Source organism: Amaranthus tricolor, chromosome 2, assembly GCF_026212465.1.
Source record: "Amaranthus tricolor cultivar Red isolate AtriRed21 chromosome 2, ASM2621246v1, whole genome shotgun sequence".
In the NCBI taxonomy this organism is placed as follows: domain Eukaryota; kingdom Viridiplantae; phylum Streptophyta; class Magnoliopsida; order Caryophyllales; family Amaranthaceae; genus Amaranthus; species Amaranthus tricolor.
This window is the reverse complement of record NC_080048.1, coordinates 23,217,105-23,231,075: the sequence shown is the minus strand read 5'-3', so window position 1 is coordinate 23,231,075 and position 13,971 is coordinate 23,217,105. Positions and strand designations below refer to the sequence as shown.

Here is a 13,971-nt window from a genome sequence, read left to right as displayed (position 1 = left end):
ATAGAAAAATAGACTAAGAACTTGTTTCTTCACCTTTATTCTAGTTCTATTATTCAACTATTTTAGTTTGTATGGTTCTTCATGATCTTTACTAATCAATTTCAACTTGTTCACTGCCTTCGATTTATAGGCCCACTATACTAAACCTTATCCTAACAATATCGAAAACACAATTTGACCTTTATTTACAGTGTAGTTATCTTTAGATTAATCATTTTTCTCAATTTATCTGTGTTCTTAGAGCTATATTCACATATATTATACTCTGTCCATGCACAAGTAGTTGAATTAAGTAATCTTAATTTAATCTACATTTCCTTGTGTTAGACCTTCTTGTTACACGTTTATTGTGCCCTTATGGTATAAGTAAAATATAACATCTCTTAACATGCACTTTGAAAAATTACTACAAATATGGTGTGCAAATCACTTCTTTATCCCTATGAAATTGCACTTAAATCTATCTAAGTTTGTCTCATTTTCTTTGCGTCATTCTTTTTTTGGAATTGATCTTACTCCCTTTCTCTATACTTATTTTGTGTTATTGTGTTTAGTCTTATCCTCCAACTACAAATCAATATTACTATTATAAGAATAGATAACATAACATAACTTAGGAGCTAAATAATATATAAAAGGCAATTGGTTTGATCACACAAGTCACATATATATGATCTAATACATGGATTCTGAGCATAATATACACGAATTCTTCAAGAGGAATAATTATCAACTGGATAAAGATCATGTATAGACATAGAAGACCATGATTTAGTGTTCGTTGTAACTGAAGAATGTATGAGGCTTTGAGTTTCGGTGTTGTCAGTTATTTGTTTATTCCATTTATCAGATGTTGTAGCTGGGAGCATCATCTGATGAGCATGTGATGTATTATGCTCTAGAACAAGCTCTTCTACCTTTACCTTCCCTTCAAGTATGCTTAGAGCTCGAGACATTGTTGGCCTAAGTGCTGGAGATGGATTAATGCATAGTAGTGCCACCTTAATTATTGTTAATGCTTCTTGTTCCTTGTATTCTGTCCCCAACCTTGGATCAATTAGCTCCATCAAGTTTCCTTTCTGCTCCAGCACAAAGGCCTAGACAATAAATAAAGGTTAGCACATTTTTGTATGCAACATATAATTGTTAAGTACATATTCAAATAGTTTATCAATAGAAAAAAGATATTGTTTATGCAGCAAGAGATATATATAGCAATCTTAGAATATTTGATCTTTTGTTACATATCGATACTGTGTACGTAATTGAATGTTATAATCCCCCGACCTCATTACAATTTCCATGTTGCATGTCTAACAGAAATCTTTTACTCTGTAGGGAAATAGAGAATGAAAATTACCCAATCCAACAGACAAAAAGGATCTCCACTAGGTTCAAAATTCATGTTGCTTCTTCCAGCTACTATTTCTAATGCAACCACCCCAAAGCTGTAAACATCTGCCTTCTCTGTCAAATAACCCCGCATTGCATATTCTGGAGCCATGTATCCGCTAATAGACCACAAAAAGAAATAAATTAGCACCCATAAAAATAATTTTGTGATATGTCACTCGAATTAATTGGCATTAGAATAAGAAGAATACAAAATAAAAATAGAGATAAAAAAGGAAGTTGTTGAAGAATGATGTATATAAAGAGTGAACTTACATAGTTCCAGCAATTCTAGTGCTAATATGAGTATTCTCGTCTTCATTGAGCTTTGCCAAACCAAAGTCGGATATTTTAGGGTTAAGATGGTGATCAAGCAATACATTAGTTGCTTTAATATCTCTATGAACTATTTTTATTGTTGATTCATCATGCAAGAAGGCCAAACCTCTAGCTATGCCTACACATATTTTATTCCTTGTTGCCCAATCTAATCTCATTGAGCTTTTACCTAGAATAACAAAATAATAATAAGAAGTTTAAACAGAGAATGAGATAGGATGACAAATGCATGCAAGGAGAGTATTAAGAATAATAATGAGCAAAATTCATACCAAACAAAGCATGGCCAAGGTCATTGTTCTCCATATATTCATAAACCAAGAAGAGTTGGCTACTATCAACACTACATCCATACAATTTTACTAGATTGGGATGGCGCAAAGTAGAAACTATACCAATCTCATTCACAAATTCTCTATTCCCTTGGGATGATCTCGAAGAGAGTTGCTTCACAGCAATATGGGTACCGTCCAATAATATCCCCTACATAGATCGAGAAATACAATATTTTTAGCTTTCTGGTTCTCAAGTTGTCTATAAATAGAATCCAAGAGAGGATAAATAACATTCCTAATACCTTGTATACTGAACCAAATCCGCCTTGTCCAATCTTGTTTGCAGCGTTAAAGTTGTTACATGCTGTTTTGATTTGTTTGTATGTGAACAAACCAATTTGTGGATTTTGTCCTAGAAGTTCTGGGTAACAAACAACGTCAGAGTCTTGATTCCAAAAAAAGATAAAAGTGATTAACAACTAACCAGTCCTCTTTAGATAACACACTAACCTTGTTCTCTTGCTGCTATGTTTGCCAAGCGTCGTTTCCACCAAATTATACCAAAAACAACAGCGATAAGGCACAATGTAGTCCCAGCTAAGATCCATAGGAGCAATTTCCAGTTAAATGGAGGGTCAAACTCTGCGACAAATAAACAATTAACGGTTTCTAATAGCGCAATAAAAATGATTAAAACTCATTAACATGAAGATAAAAGAATCTGTCGCTCATTACTTAATATAATCTATAGCAAAACTATAATAAATTAATCGTAAGTTATAATTAAATATGGCCAAGCTGAAATAATCATGTTATGACAGTGTTATTTGAAGTGCCAAGAATCACTGCAACCAAGGGTCATACTTGCATTGAGAGTAAATATTTATAGGGGAAATAAAATTAAACTAAAAAAATTAAGGTTATTAAAGTATAAAAATAAGAGAATCTTATTGTCATCAAAACAAAAAATAGTTTTAAAGCGATAGAGATGAAATACAAGCTTTAGTTTCCTCATTTTTGGTGTAATAATTACCCTATAGGGATGGAGAGGAAATACTTTCCTCCCACTCCCCCAAATAAAGTTGATCATCTTCCTTTTCCTTTATCTTTTCCACAATCATTGGTGGAATTGTTAGAATCAGCTAGGATCGAATAGAATCGTTGGTAGAATCGTTAGGATCGGCTAAGATTGTTGGTAGGATCGTTAGAATCGTTGGGTAGATCGTCCAAACTTACTAATTTAAATTCTTTGCTAGTATCTTTGTTCTTTTTTTCTTACAATGTTTTATTATTATATGCTTGTGGTATGTGCTCTAAATATATTATGTGTAGTGTATTTATTAATATTGTCATTTCATTAAGAATAGAGAAAAAAAACAGTATTAAAAAAGAAAGATATGTATGTATTTAAAATTAAAGCATAATCATAAGAAATTTTCTGGGTTCTTAATGCTTTTTTATATTGAAAATGATAAAACAATAAACATAGACATAATACAACTTGTTAATCTGCAAATTTGTAGGATTGTTTGATCTTACGATCCAACCCTACAATCTGATTCCACTAGTTGATTTTTATCCTACATATAATCCCAATCCTGACAACCTTCTTCACCACATTATATTTTTCATCCTTCATCATCTTTAAAATTCACCTCTGCTTACTTTTATTTCAGTTTAAAACAATCTTATGAAACTTTAGTTTTGAATATTATTGATGAATCAGTTTCTTGTTTATGGCATAATCGTCAATGTCATGTTAATTTTACTAAGATGTTTCATATGTGAAGTATGAAATCATTCCAACTTTTGAGATGCCTAAACAAAAGTGTCATACATGCATGTTAAATAAGATAACAAGGACACCATTTAGAACGGTAGAAAGGAACACTCAATTATTTGAGTTGATTCATAATAATTTATGTGATTTTCACTCTAGTCGTCCTTTAGGAAATAAGAAATATATGATAATTTTTATTGATGATCATTCTATATTTTGCTATGTATATTTATTGCATGCTTAAGGTGAGGTTTTAGACAAGTTTAAAATCTATGAAAGTGAAGTTGAGTTAAAACAAGAAATTCATGTAAAAAGACCATGAACGGATAAGGGTGCTGAATACTATGACCCGGGTTATGTTCAATCTAATGGTATCATTCATGAAACCATCGTGAGATATTCACCATAATTAAATGGTGTTGTAGAATGGAAAAAATTAGGACTCTGTAAGAGACGGTTAATTCCAGGCGGCTTTTAGAATGTTAAGAACTCTTTTAAATTGTTATGTGTTTGTATTAATAGGAACACTTGAAAAGATTACAATCATTGTAAACGAGATTACAAGTCTTAACAACAACTCCAAAATTCTAGAAATTGAAACTTACATGTAAATAAATGACATGAAATATAAAACTAACTCAAATTGAAGATAATTTAGACAATATTATTTTAGGAAACTTGCTACCAAACTCAGTTACTATCTAGTTTTCCTAAAAGCGTTATCCCGTCTTCTTGGTGCTAAGACTTAAAATCGTAGAATACACTTTTGAGATATAATGATTTGCATTCAATTATAAGAACTATATAATTGAACAATATGAAGAAAATGAGATTATATAGAGAAAACTTAGAAATAAATTGAAAAGAACTAGCTAATTTCCTTCAATTTTAAGAACTTATAGAGAAAAGAAGAGCAAAAACTGACTACAGAAAAGCATGCCCAAAACTCACAATTTGATCTCTTTGTATAGGAATTTAATTAAAACCCTATTATCCCATGATTAACCTACCCTTCCATGTGTGGTTAATGAAAATTTTAGGGTGAAATAGCCTTAACCGCCATTTAATTAAACAAAGTCCAAAAAAATTGAAAACCAAGCCAAGAACCGAACTACAAGGATTTGCGAGTAGCAAAGAAATTCGCAAGCCGAGAAAAACGCTACATTGTCCACATGTCACGAGCCACGTATAATAATCATGTGAGACGCAAACAGGAGCACGCTGCAAGACGCGCCATGCTATACATTGATGCTCAATGTCTCTATGGATTGAATTGACACCTAGTACATTCTCAATCACAAGTGGAAATATATCGATGATGTCCCTTAGGGAGTGAATCAAAGATATATATATCTATCCGCCTAAAGAGAAGTACATATAAAATAACTTCTCTTATACCTTTGTCTGTATCTTTTCATAAGCTCAAGGAAGTTTATATGTCCATCTTGAATTATTGAAGTGGCTAACTTTGAACTTACATAGATAAGTTCTCCATAGTACTTGTCTTTAACTTATTATTCCTGAGTATACTTATGACTTTTATATTTTTATACTTTTATACTTTTATACTCTAAATTATCCAACAGAATATAGTAAAAATTGAACATATATAAAGGGTTAGGACAGCTCACCCGCCTCCACTGAAATAGCTGAGATAAGAGGACCATAATTTCCTCTTACAGGGAGTTGCCAACTCCCTTTTCCCGCGTAATAGAAGCGAACTTCAATAAAATTGGTTACCGCAATGTGTGGAAATGTTTTTATGAGAGCCCTATCTGTGCCGTTTGCCTCCATTTCTATATTGAAGTCCTTGGCAACCAACTTCTCCTAAAGATCATGAAATAATAATTTATAATGTTCATCAGATAAAAATAACCAAATGTTGATATTTTTAGTAAATGTTAACATTTAAGGATATAGGGAGTCGAAGAGTAAAAGAGAAAATAGTGGAAACCTGGATATAGATATCAAAAAAGCGTCTACCAAGACCGAAATATGTGTTGTTATTTTTGAAGACGATTTCAGAAAAGTATAGGGTGACAGTGTAGTTCCCTCTTGCCAAGCAACGACCATAGTACGTTAAAGATGTGGCAGCAAGCCTAGCTTCTTGATACAGTTGTGTGTCATTCATTTTGAGTTTGGTACTACTTTGTGCTATAAAATTACCAGTAGGAAATCTAGGATTCCAGAATTCCCCACTGCTACTGTATCCCCACTCTGCTGTTCGTGGAATAAATTTAGCTGCACCCTCATCCTCATTATCTTGCTCAAACCTACCTTTTTCTGTTCTCGTTTCTTGCCCTCCACAATTGATATGTAATGAATATCGCGCTTTATTTACAAATGCGAAAATAGAATTAGAATTTAGAAGAAACAAGCTGATTAAATTAAAGGACTAAACACACATACCTATAGAGAGATAGTCGTTTATTTACCTTTTGAACATTTTAAGTCTGTTAAGCACGCACTTGAATCTCTTTTTTTAATTTGAATAGAGCAGAAAAAAAAAATCAAAAGTAATGCATTAGATTAAACTATTAGATATCATCCAATAGGACTAAAAATGATAAAACTAATCCACTTACAAGTTTTCTTCCCTTGCATTACTTCTGTATAAATTTCTGTGACAAATGAAAGGACAAAAATGTAAAATTATTATTATCTTAAACAATCTATGGAAGGTCAGAAGAAAAAAAATGGAGTATACTTACAAAGTTGCTTTCTCGCAATGAGATGGTAACGTGCTATCATTAAAGTTGTTGTAAGAAAGGTCTATTCGGCTGAAGCAAAGGAAAAAGAGAAAAAAAATGACATAAAATCATCCAAGCAATGTACACAATAGACACTAATATATCTCATACTAGTATCTAAGGTTGTTTAACAAGATAGATAGAGGTCGGGCTGAGCTTAATGAAATACTAGCCGGAGTTGGCTTGGGCTTAGGAAACTTGATGTGGGATGATAATATAGGTCGGGATTTAAAACCCAACATAGCCAATATGACCCCTTTTTACTTAAAAAAAATTCGTTATTAAGCTAAAACTACTATTGCAGTTCCTTTCTATTCATTTTATGATTTCCCAAACGCTGGCCTGCATGTTTATTGCAATTCTAAAATTTTCTGGTTATTGCCTTCGCGTCACAGATTGTGCCTGTGTAATTTGTCAATTTGCCATCGTAGAATGAACAAAGTGATTGGATCAAAATATACATATGTTATTGTATAGAGCCCTTTTTACAGCCCACTCCACATTAGTATAAGTACAGCCCATTTTCAGCCCGACGCTTTCAAAGCCTAAAATGGGGGGCCCAGACCAATGAACACCCCTACAAGTATCTTTTAAGGTTACTTGTAGGATGATTGGGAAGTTCTAGAGAATATAAATGGAAGAAAGAAAGAGCATACCTACTGTCATCCGTGTCAGTGATCCAACTTGGGATAGTTCCAGTAAACATGTTGCTTGTTAGATACCTAAACATAGATTATGCTTAGGTTGCTTACGGTTAACATGATCTAATTAAAATCTTTCAAGTGGAAATAAGCAATTTAAATCGATGCTGAAATTTTGTTTTCTTAAGAATATATATGTTTTAGTTGCTTACACTTTCCGCAGAGCATATAAATTTTGAAAAGTATCTGGAATATTTCCTGTTAATTTGTTAAAGCTAAGATCTCTGCAACATGGAATTAACCATTACTGAAAACATTCAGCAAAAACATATTTCTATATTTAAAAGAAAAGAGAGACAGAAAGGGAGAGGAGATACATTTGAACTAATTGCGGCATACTAATTCCTATGTATGGAGGAATTTCTCCGGTGAGATTACAGTTCCTTAAAGTCCTATCAATAATCAAAATAATTTAAGATTAGAAACTTCTATGAAGTATTATACAACTTCCGTTTTTTAAATCTTGCACCAGTTGACTTTTTACATCCCCAAATGCACAACTTTAATCGTTTTCAATTGTTAATATCTCTATTTATGCTTATTAAAAAATTATGAAAACAACAAATTAATATAGTTTTAGATCAAAACAATTTAAACAAGATTCTATATGACTATATTTTAACTTATAGATTAACGACAATATAAGAGTCAAATTTTGCTGTGAATAATGCCAATGGTCAAATGGAGCAAGATTTAAAGAGCGGAAGAAGTATATAGTTTGAATTAATTCACTTTTTTTTTTAACAAGAATTGGCTCACAATGTCCTTAGTTGTTGCAAATTATTCAATGGTGGAACCTTGGAACCATCTCCTTTCAAATCAGTAATTCTCCTGCAGATAAATTAAGTGAAATTAACGACAGATAGGGTGTTTTTATTGCTTAGGCAAGGAAGATATAAACACAAAAAAGAACCAAGTAGGTTACATACAGTTCTTGTAAATCAAGCAGACGAGAAATCGAAGCAGGTATTGGCCCCTCAAAGCCACTTCCTTGAATTTCTCTGCCAACAAAACAAGAAAAATGAGTAATAATATAGAGTTGGAAGATCTAACAAGTTTTCATGTTTTGAGAAAACAACGGAAGCTTACAACGCTCTAAGGTTTGTCCAACTCTGAAAATAATCAGGCAATTGCCCACTGAAGTTGTTACTGCTTAATCGACTAGCAATGCACAAGAACAAGAAATTATATATAGTGGTAAATCTCTGAGCGTAAGGATATAATCTCTTGTAATCGGCCTCAAAAGTGCATAGAATACTTACAGTTCTGCTAGATTACTGAGCTTCTTTAACTCAACAGGCAAAGAGCCCGTAAGTGCATTATCTGTAAGTGTTCTTTTACCCAGGACAACATCAAAGAACGCAACAAAAAAGGTCAGCAGCTGTGTAGATTGCTCAAATTATATTAAGTGTTCTTTTAATTTCATAATTATAAAAAAAACTAATCTTACAAGTTGCTCAAGTTAACTAATTTTCCAAGTTGGGGTGGAATTGTTCCATTGAATAGATTGCTCTCTATACTTCTGAAATTTCAGTATATATTCATAAGAGAATAAAAAACAAAGAAAGAAATATGTTCAAACACAAGGTATAAAGAGAAAAAGAGAAAGGAGCATACAAATATGTTAGAGAAGTAATATTTCCCAAGTAATCTGGAATAGGACCTGACAAACGATTAGCAAAGAGAGACCTGCAAAAATCCATCTTATTATTGCATTTCAGAGAATGTTATGCACAAATAAATTATAAAACAAGAAATGGGTTATTGCTTACACAAATTCCAATTTTGTAGCAGTCCATTCTTTTGGTATTGTTCCAGTAAGAAGACTCCTTGATAAATCACTACAAATATATACTTCTATATTTAATTAAAAACATTTTTAAATAATAAATATCTGTGTCTACTATGTAATTGAGAGGGCTAAGCCAGCGAATTCTCACATAGTCTTAATGTAGGGAAGCTTTGCAATGGATCTGGGCAGGATGCCTTTAAGACTTTGGCCTTTCCATGAACTGCTTTTAAAGACAAACAACGTAAATTTAGTCACTGTATTAGTGAATTAAAGTTAGAAATAATTACAAGAAACTACCTAATGTATAACTCCTACAACAAAAAAACTATTTAATCTTTTTTCTTTTTTTTTGCAAAAACTTACCGCTTCTGAAATTTCAGTATATGTTCATAAACAAATAAAAAACAAAGTAAAAAATATGTTCAAACACTATATCGACAGAAGTCATAAGTTGACCATTAAGTGGAGGTTTAACCAATCACGTGTTTGGCACATGGTGCCACTAATTGAACCGCCACTATTAAGTTGACCATGAAAGTAACAAATTTCCCCTGTCATAAGGTTCAATTAGTGGCATTATGTGTCAAACACATGTTTGGTCAAACCTCCATTTAACGGTCAACTTATGATTTCTGTCAAATTGTAGTGCTTTGCAAATGTTTTAGTCATATAAAGTAGTCTTTTGCAAAAATAAAAAAATTAGGTAGTTATTTTTTTTTTTTCTTGCAAAAAAGTTCTATACATTAAGTAGTTTATTGTAATTTTTCATTCAAGTTATGATAAGACACTGAAAAGTTGGAGTGATGATGTACATATTAGTGACATGCGATACACCATCGATGCATTCACAAGATAGTTGGTTGACGTAACTATGCCTGCTTGGATCAACTGGTGTATGCCAGCAACTATTATTCTTGTTACATGGATCCCCCTTGCACTTTAAAACATACTTCAATTCTTTAGCAACCTCTCCAAGGGCAGCAACTGCACACAACCACAGCTTGTATCATGTATGTGATAGAATTAAAAATACTCCCTCCGATCCTTAATGAAGTTTTCACAATAAATACTTATGGAGATTAAGAAAAATAAAATCTTTTGGATAATGGATATATTATTTTATTGAATATTAAATTTGATGGAGGAAAAGTGAGAATCATAAACATTAGTAATATTAAAAGAAAGTTAGTGGAAAAAGTATAGAAAATAAAACTAAAAAAAAATATTTTTATAAAGTTAGTGGGATCGAAATCATGTGGAAACCATAAGTGTTAGAATAATATCTTTTGATTGATAGAATATTTTGTGTAATCAATATGATTGTGTAGAATATTGGGTAAATATTTAGTTTCCTAAACTATAGATTGTATTATTGTATATATTATCATTCCTTCTAATGAGAATGGACACCATTCAACCAATCTATTCTTTCATGGTATCATTTGCCTAGGTTTCTTGCATCCTACTCCCTCCACCTTCTATCTTTCTCTTATCTTTTCTTGTTCCTCCTATGGCTTCTCCCACAAAAATTTATCCCGCAACTTTGCTTACTAATATTAAAACTAGTGTGCCAATCCAACTTGATGAAGAAGGCACCAACTTTCATACTTGGGTTACTTTATTCAAACTTCATTGTCGGGCTCATCTTGTGGATGGTCACATTCTTCCCGATGACTCAACTAAAGCATCGGCCTCTAAGGATTCCGAATAACAACGACTTGATGACATCGTTCGCACATGGATTTATGGTTCTATTAGTCCATCCCTTCTCCAATCCATTGTTCGTCCCGATGATTGTGCTTTTGATTCTTGGACTCGTCTTGAGAACAATTTTCAAAATAATAAAACCTCCCGAATTCTCCATCTTGAGTCTCAATTTAATGAAATTTCTCTTGTAAATTTTCCCAATGTCAAAGCCTATTGCAACGAACTTGAAACTATTGCTACTTCTCTCACTAATCTTGGTGCTTCTATCTCCGATAATCGATTGGCTCTTCAAGTTCTTCATGGTTTGAATTCGGATTATAAAACCTTTCGGTCTTTGGTTCAACACGACTCTGATTCCCTCTTTTGATACTCTTCGTTCTATGTTGGAATTAGAAGAGCGTTCTAATCATAAACACTCTTCTACCACTCAAGATTCGGCTCTTATTGCTACAATTAAGGCCAATTCCGACCATTTTGCGTTCTGTGGTACCCCTCACGACCGTGGTGGCCACCATCAGCCTCGACGTGGTGGCCGAAATAGCCGCAGCAGCCACCATGGCATCACTAGTGGTTTTGGCCAGTCCCTGCAGCGTCAAAGGCCCAACTCTTCCTTCGTTCACAGGCCCAACTCTTCTTTTGGTCACAGGCCCAGCAGCTTTGCTCCCCCCTCTGGCCCATCTTCTTTCAATCCATGGCATTCCCCTTCTTGGCCATACTGGGCCACTCAGACTTGGGCCGAACCTCCAACCCCCTTCCTACTACTCCATGAGCTTTTCATCCTACACAAAGCAATGCCTCCTCCTCTTCTGCTGGACTTCTTGGCCCACTGTCGGTTCAAAGTTACCACACCGGGACTAGTGCTTCTATGGGTTATGTTCCTACGGATATTAATCAAGCCATGAATACTCTTTCTTTGTCTACTCTTGATGAGCAATTTTACATGCATACCGGTGCCATATTTTCCTTTAAAGCATCGATTAAATAATGTTATTGTTGTTGGTAATAGTCACATGATTCCAGTTCATGGTCACGGACAACTTTCTTTTCCTTCCTCACAACAACCCCTTACCCTCAAAAATGTCTTATATGCACCCAAACTTATTAAAAACTTAATATCTGTCCGTAAATTTACTCATGATAATATGGTCTTCGTTGAATTTGATCATTTTGGATTTTCTGTGAAGGACTTGGCCACGGGGAACATCATTCTGAGATCTAATAGCACAGGTGATCTTTATCCTTTCAAGTCAGCACATGGAGCTTCTTCTACTTCATCCACATCATCAGCTTTTTCCGTTTTGTCTACTAGTCGGGGTATTACTCTTCGTTTCACTTGTACTTACACCTTTTCTCAAAATGGCAAATTCGAACGCAAAATCCGCTCCATCAATAACATAATCCGTACTCTTTTGTGTCATGCTTCTCTTCCTCCGTGTTTTTGGCCTCACGCCTTAAACACGGCCACTTATCTCCTTAATTTTCTCCCTTCTAAACTCCTTGGAAATCTTACTCCTACTCACTTACTTTATCATAAGTCTTCTACCTATACTCATCTACGAGTTTTCGGGTGTTTATATTTCCCTCTCTTTCTGTCTACTACTATCCAAAAACTCCATCCTCGTTCCACTCCATGTGTCTTTTTGGGTTACCCGTCTTCCCATAGAGGTTACAAGTGCTATGATCTCTCGTCCCGTAAAATCATTATCTCTCGACATGTTCTCTTTGATGAGGCCACTTTTCCTTTTTCTCGCTCTCATTCACTATCTCCCCAAACCTACCAATTCTTTGGATGATCTTATTCCCACTCTTTTGCTCAAAACAAGCCAAACACATTCCCTTACCCAGCCTATGCCCCAAACTGGGCCTGCTCCCACTCTCGGCCCAACAGCTAACCCCAATTCCCCCCTGCTCACCTTTATTCTCAACTGGGCCTGTTTTTGCTTCCGGCCCAGCTACATTCCAGCCCAGTCCTCTCCTCTCATCCTCTCCTTCCATTAACCCACCTAGCTCTACTAGGCCTGCCTTACGTAGCCCAGTACGCCACCAGCTCCAACCGCCCTCTTTTTTTTTCCAATCCCAACTCTCCATCCTCACCACCCGGCATGGTTACGCGTAGTAAACATGGTATTTTCAAACCCAATCCCAAATACTACTCCCAAGCTTTATCGGTTTCGTTTTCATCCTTACCCAAAACTCTTTTCCATGCCCTTTGTGACCCGAATTTGAAGTTAGCTATGCAAGAGGAATTTGATGCCTTAATTGAAAATCACACTTGGATCATGTACCTCGTCCTCCTAATACTAATATCATTCCGTCCTTGTGGGTGTTTCGTGTAAAGACCAAGTCCGACGGTTCTTTTGAGCGTTATAAAGCGTGTCTTGTTGGTGATGGTAATTCTCAAAGGGAAGGCATTGACTGTGATGAAACTTTTAGTCCGGTTATGAAACCTGCTTCTATTCGCATTGTTTTAAGCATTGCTCTTTCCCGGTCTTGGTCTATTCATCAATTGGATGTTAAGAATGATTTTCTTCATGGTCACTTGACTGAGACTGTATACATGCGTCAACCTCTGGGTTTTCGTCATCATGCTCATCCTGATCATGTTTGTCTTCTTCGCAAATCTCTTTATGGTCTCAAACAAGCCCCACGTGCTTGGTACCAACGGTTTGCCAATTTTGCGTCTACTATTGGTTTTTCTAACAGCATCTCCAATAGTTCTCTTTTTGTTTACTGTCGTGGTTCTGATATTGCTTATCTTTTGTTATATGTGGATGATATTATTCTTATAGCTTCTTCTGATTTTCTTCGTAAATCTCTTATGTCCAAACTTAGCTTTGAGAATGCTATGAAGGACTTAGGTCCTCTTAATTATTTTTTGGGTATTGTTATTAATCATACTTCTACGGGACTCTTTCTCTCTCAACAGCGGTATGCCTCTGAGATTCATGAAAAGGCCGTCATGTCTTAATGCAAGCCTGTTTCTACTCCTGTTGCTACATCTGGGAAACTTTGCGCTAATGCTGGTTCCCCGTGTGATGATCCTACATTGTATCGTAGTCTGGCTGGTGCTTTGCAGTATCTTACTTTCACTCGACCAAATTTTTCATATGTTGTTCAGCAAGTTTGCCTATATATGTATGATCCTAGAGTTGAACATATGGCTGCTATTCACCGCATTCTTCGCTATGTCAAGGGTACTATTCATCACGGTCTACAATTGTATCGATCTACCATT

At 34.6% G+C, this 13,971-nt stretch overlaps 1 protein-coding gene across 1 annotated transcript in view; it reads right to left on the bottom strand.

The window, feature by feature from the left end:
• Nucleotides 1–616: 616 nt before the first annotated feature.
• The window catches only part of LOC130805195 (probable LRR receptor-like serine/threonine-protein kinase At1g07650), a 35,555-nt gene continuing 22,200 nt past the window's right edge, over nucleotides 617–13,971 (bottom strand). The window contains exons 2-24 of the mRNA XM_057669860.1: nucleotides 9,842–10,013; nucleotides 9,178–9,249; nucleotides 9,010–9,078; nucleotides 8,855–8,926; nucleotides 8,688–8,759; nucleotides 8,500–8,571; nucleotides 8,327–8,398; nucleotides 8,167–8,238; nucleotides 7,997–8,068; nucleotides 7,555–7,629; nucleotides 7,390–7,461; nucleotides 7,193–7,258; nucleotides 6,498–6,566; nucleotides 6,372–6,407; nucleotides 6,222–6,262; nucleotides 5,741–6,117; nucleotides 5,418–5,613; nucleotides 2,517–2,648; nucleotides 2,309–2,427; nucleotides 2,004–2,214; nucleotides 1,669–1,900; nucleotides 1,361–1,511; nucleotides 617–1,097 (exon numbers count right to left, since the gene is read on the bottom strand). Of these exons, the coding sequence (XP_057525843.1) occupies nucleotides 714–1,097; nucleotides 1,361–1,511; nucleotides 1,669–1,900; nucleotides 2,004–2,214; nucleotides 2,309–2,427; nucleotides 2,517–2,648; nucleotides 5,418–5,613; nucleotides 5,741–6,117; nucleotides 6,222–6,262; nucleotides 6,372–6,407; nucleotides 6,498–6,566; nucleotides 7,193–7,258; nucleotides 7,390–7,461; nucleotides 7,555–7,629; nucleotides 7,997–8,068; nucleotides 8,167–8,238; nucleotides 8,327–8,398; nucleotides 8,500–8,571; nucleotides 8,688–8,759; nucleotides 8,855–8,926; nucleotides 9,010–9,078; nucleotides 9,178–9,249; nucleotides 9,842–10,013 (2,906 nt within the window). The 3' untranslated portion in view covers nucleotides 617–713. The remainder of the gene's footprint in view (nucleotides 1,098–1,360; nucleotides 1,512–1,668; nucleotides 1,901–2,003; nucleotides 2,215–2,308; nucleotides 2,428–2,516; nucleotides 2,649–5,417; nucleotides 5,614–5,740; nucleotides 6,118–6,221; nucleotides 6,263–6,371; nucleotides 6,408–6,497; nucleotides 6,567–7,192; nucleotides 7,259–7,389; nucleotides 7,462–7,554; nucleotides 7,630–7,996; nucleotides 8,069–8,166; nucleotides 8,239–8,326; nucleotides 8,399–8,499; nucleotides 8,572–8,687; nucleotides 8,760–8,854; nucleotides 8,927–9,009; nucleotides 9,079–9,177; nucleotides 9,250–9,841; nucleotides 10,014–13,971) is intronic.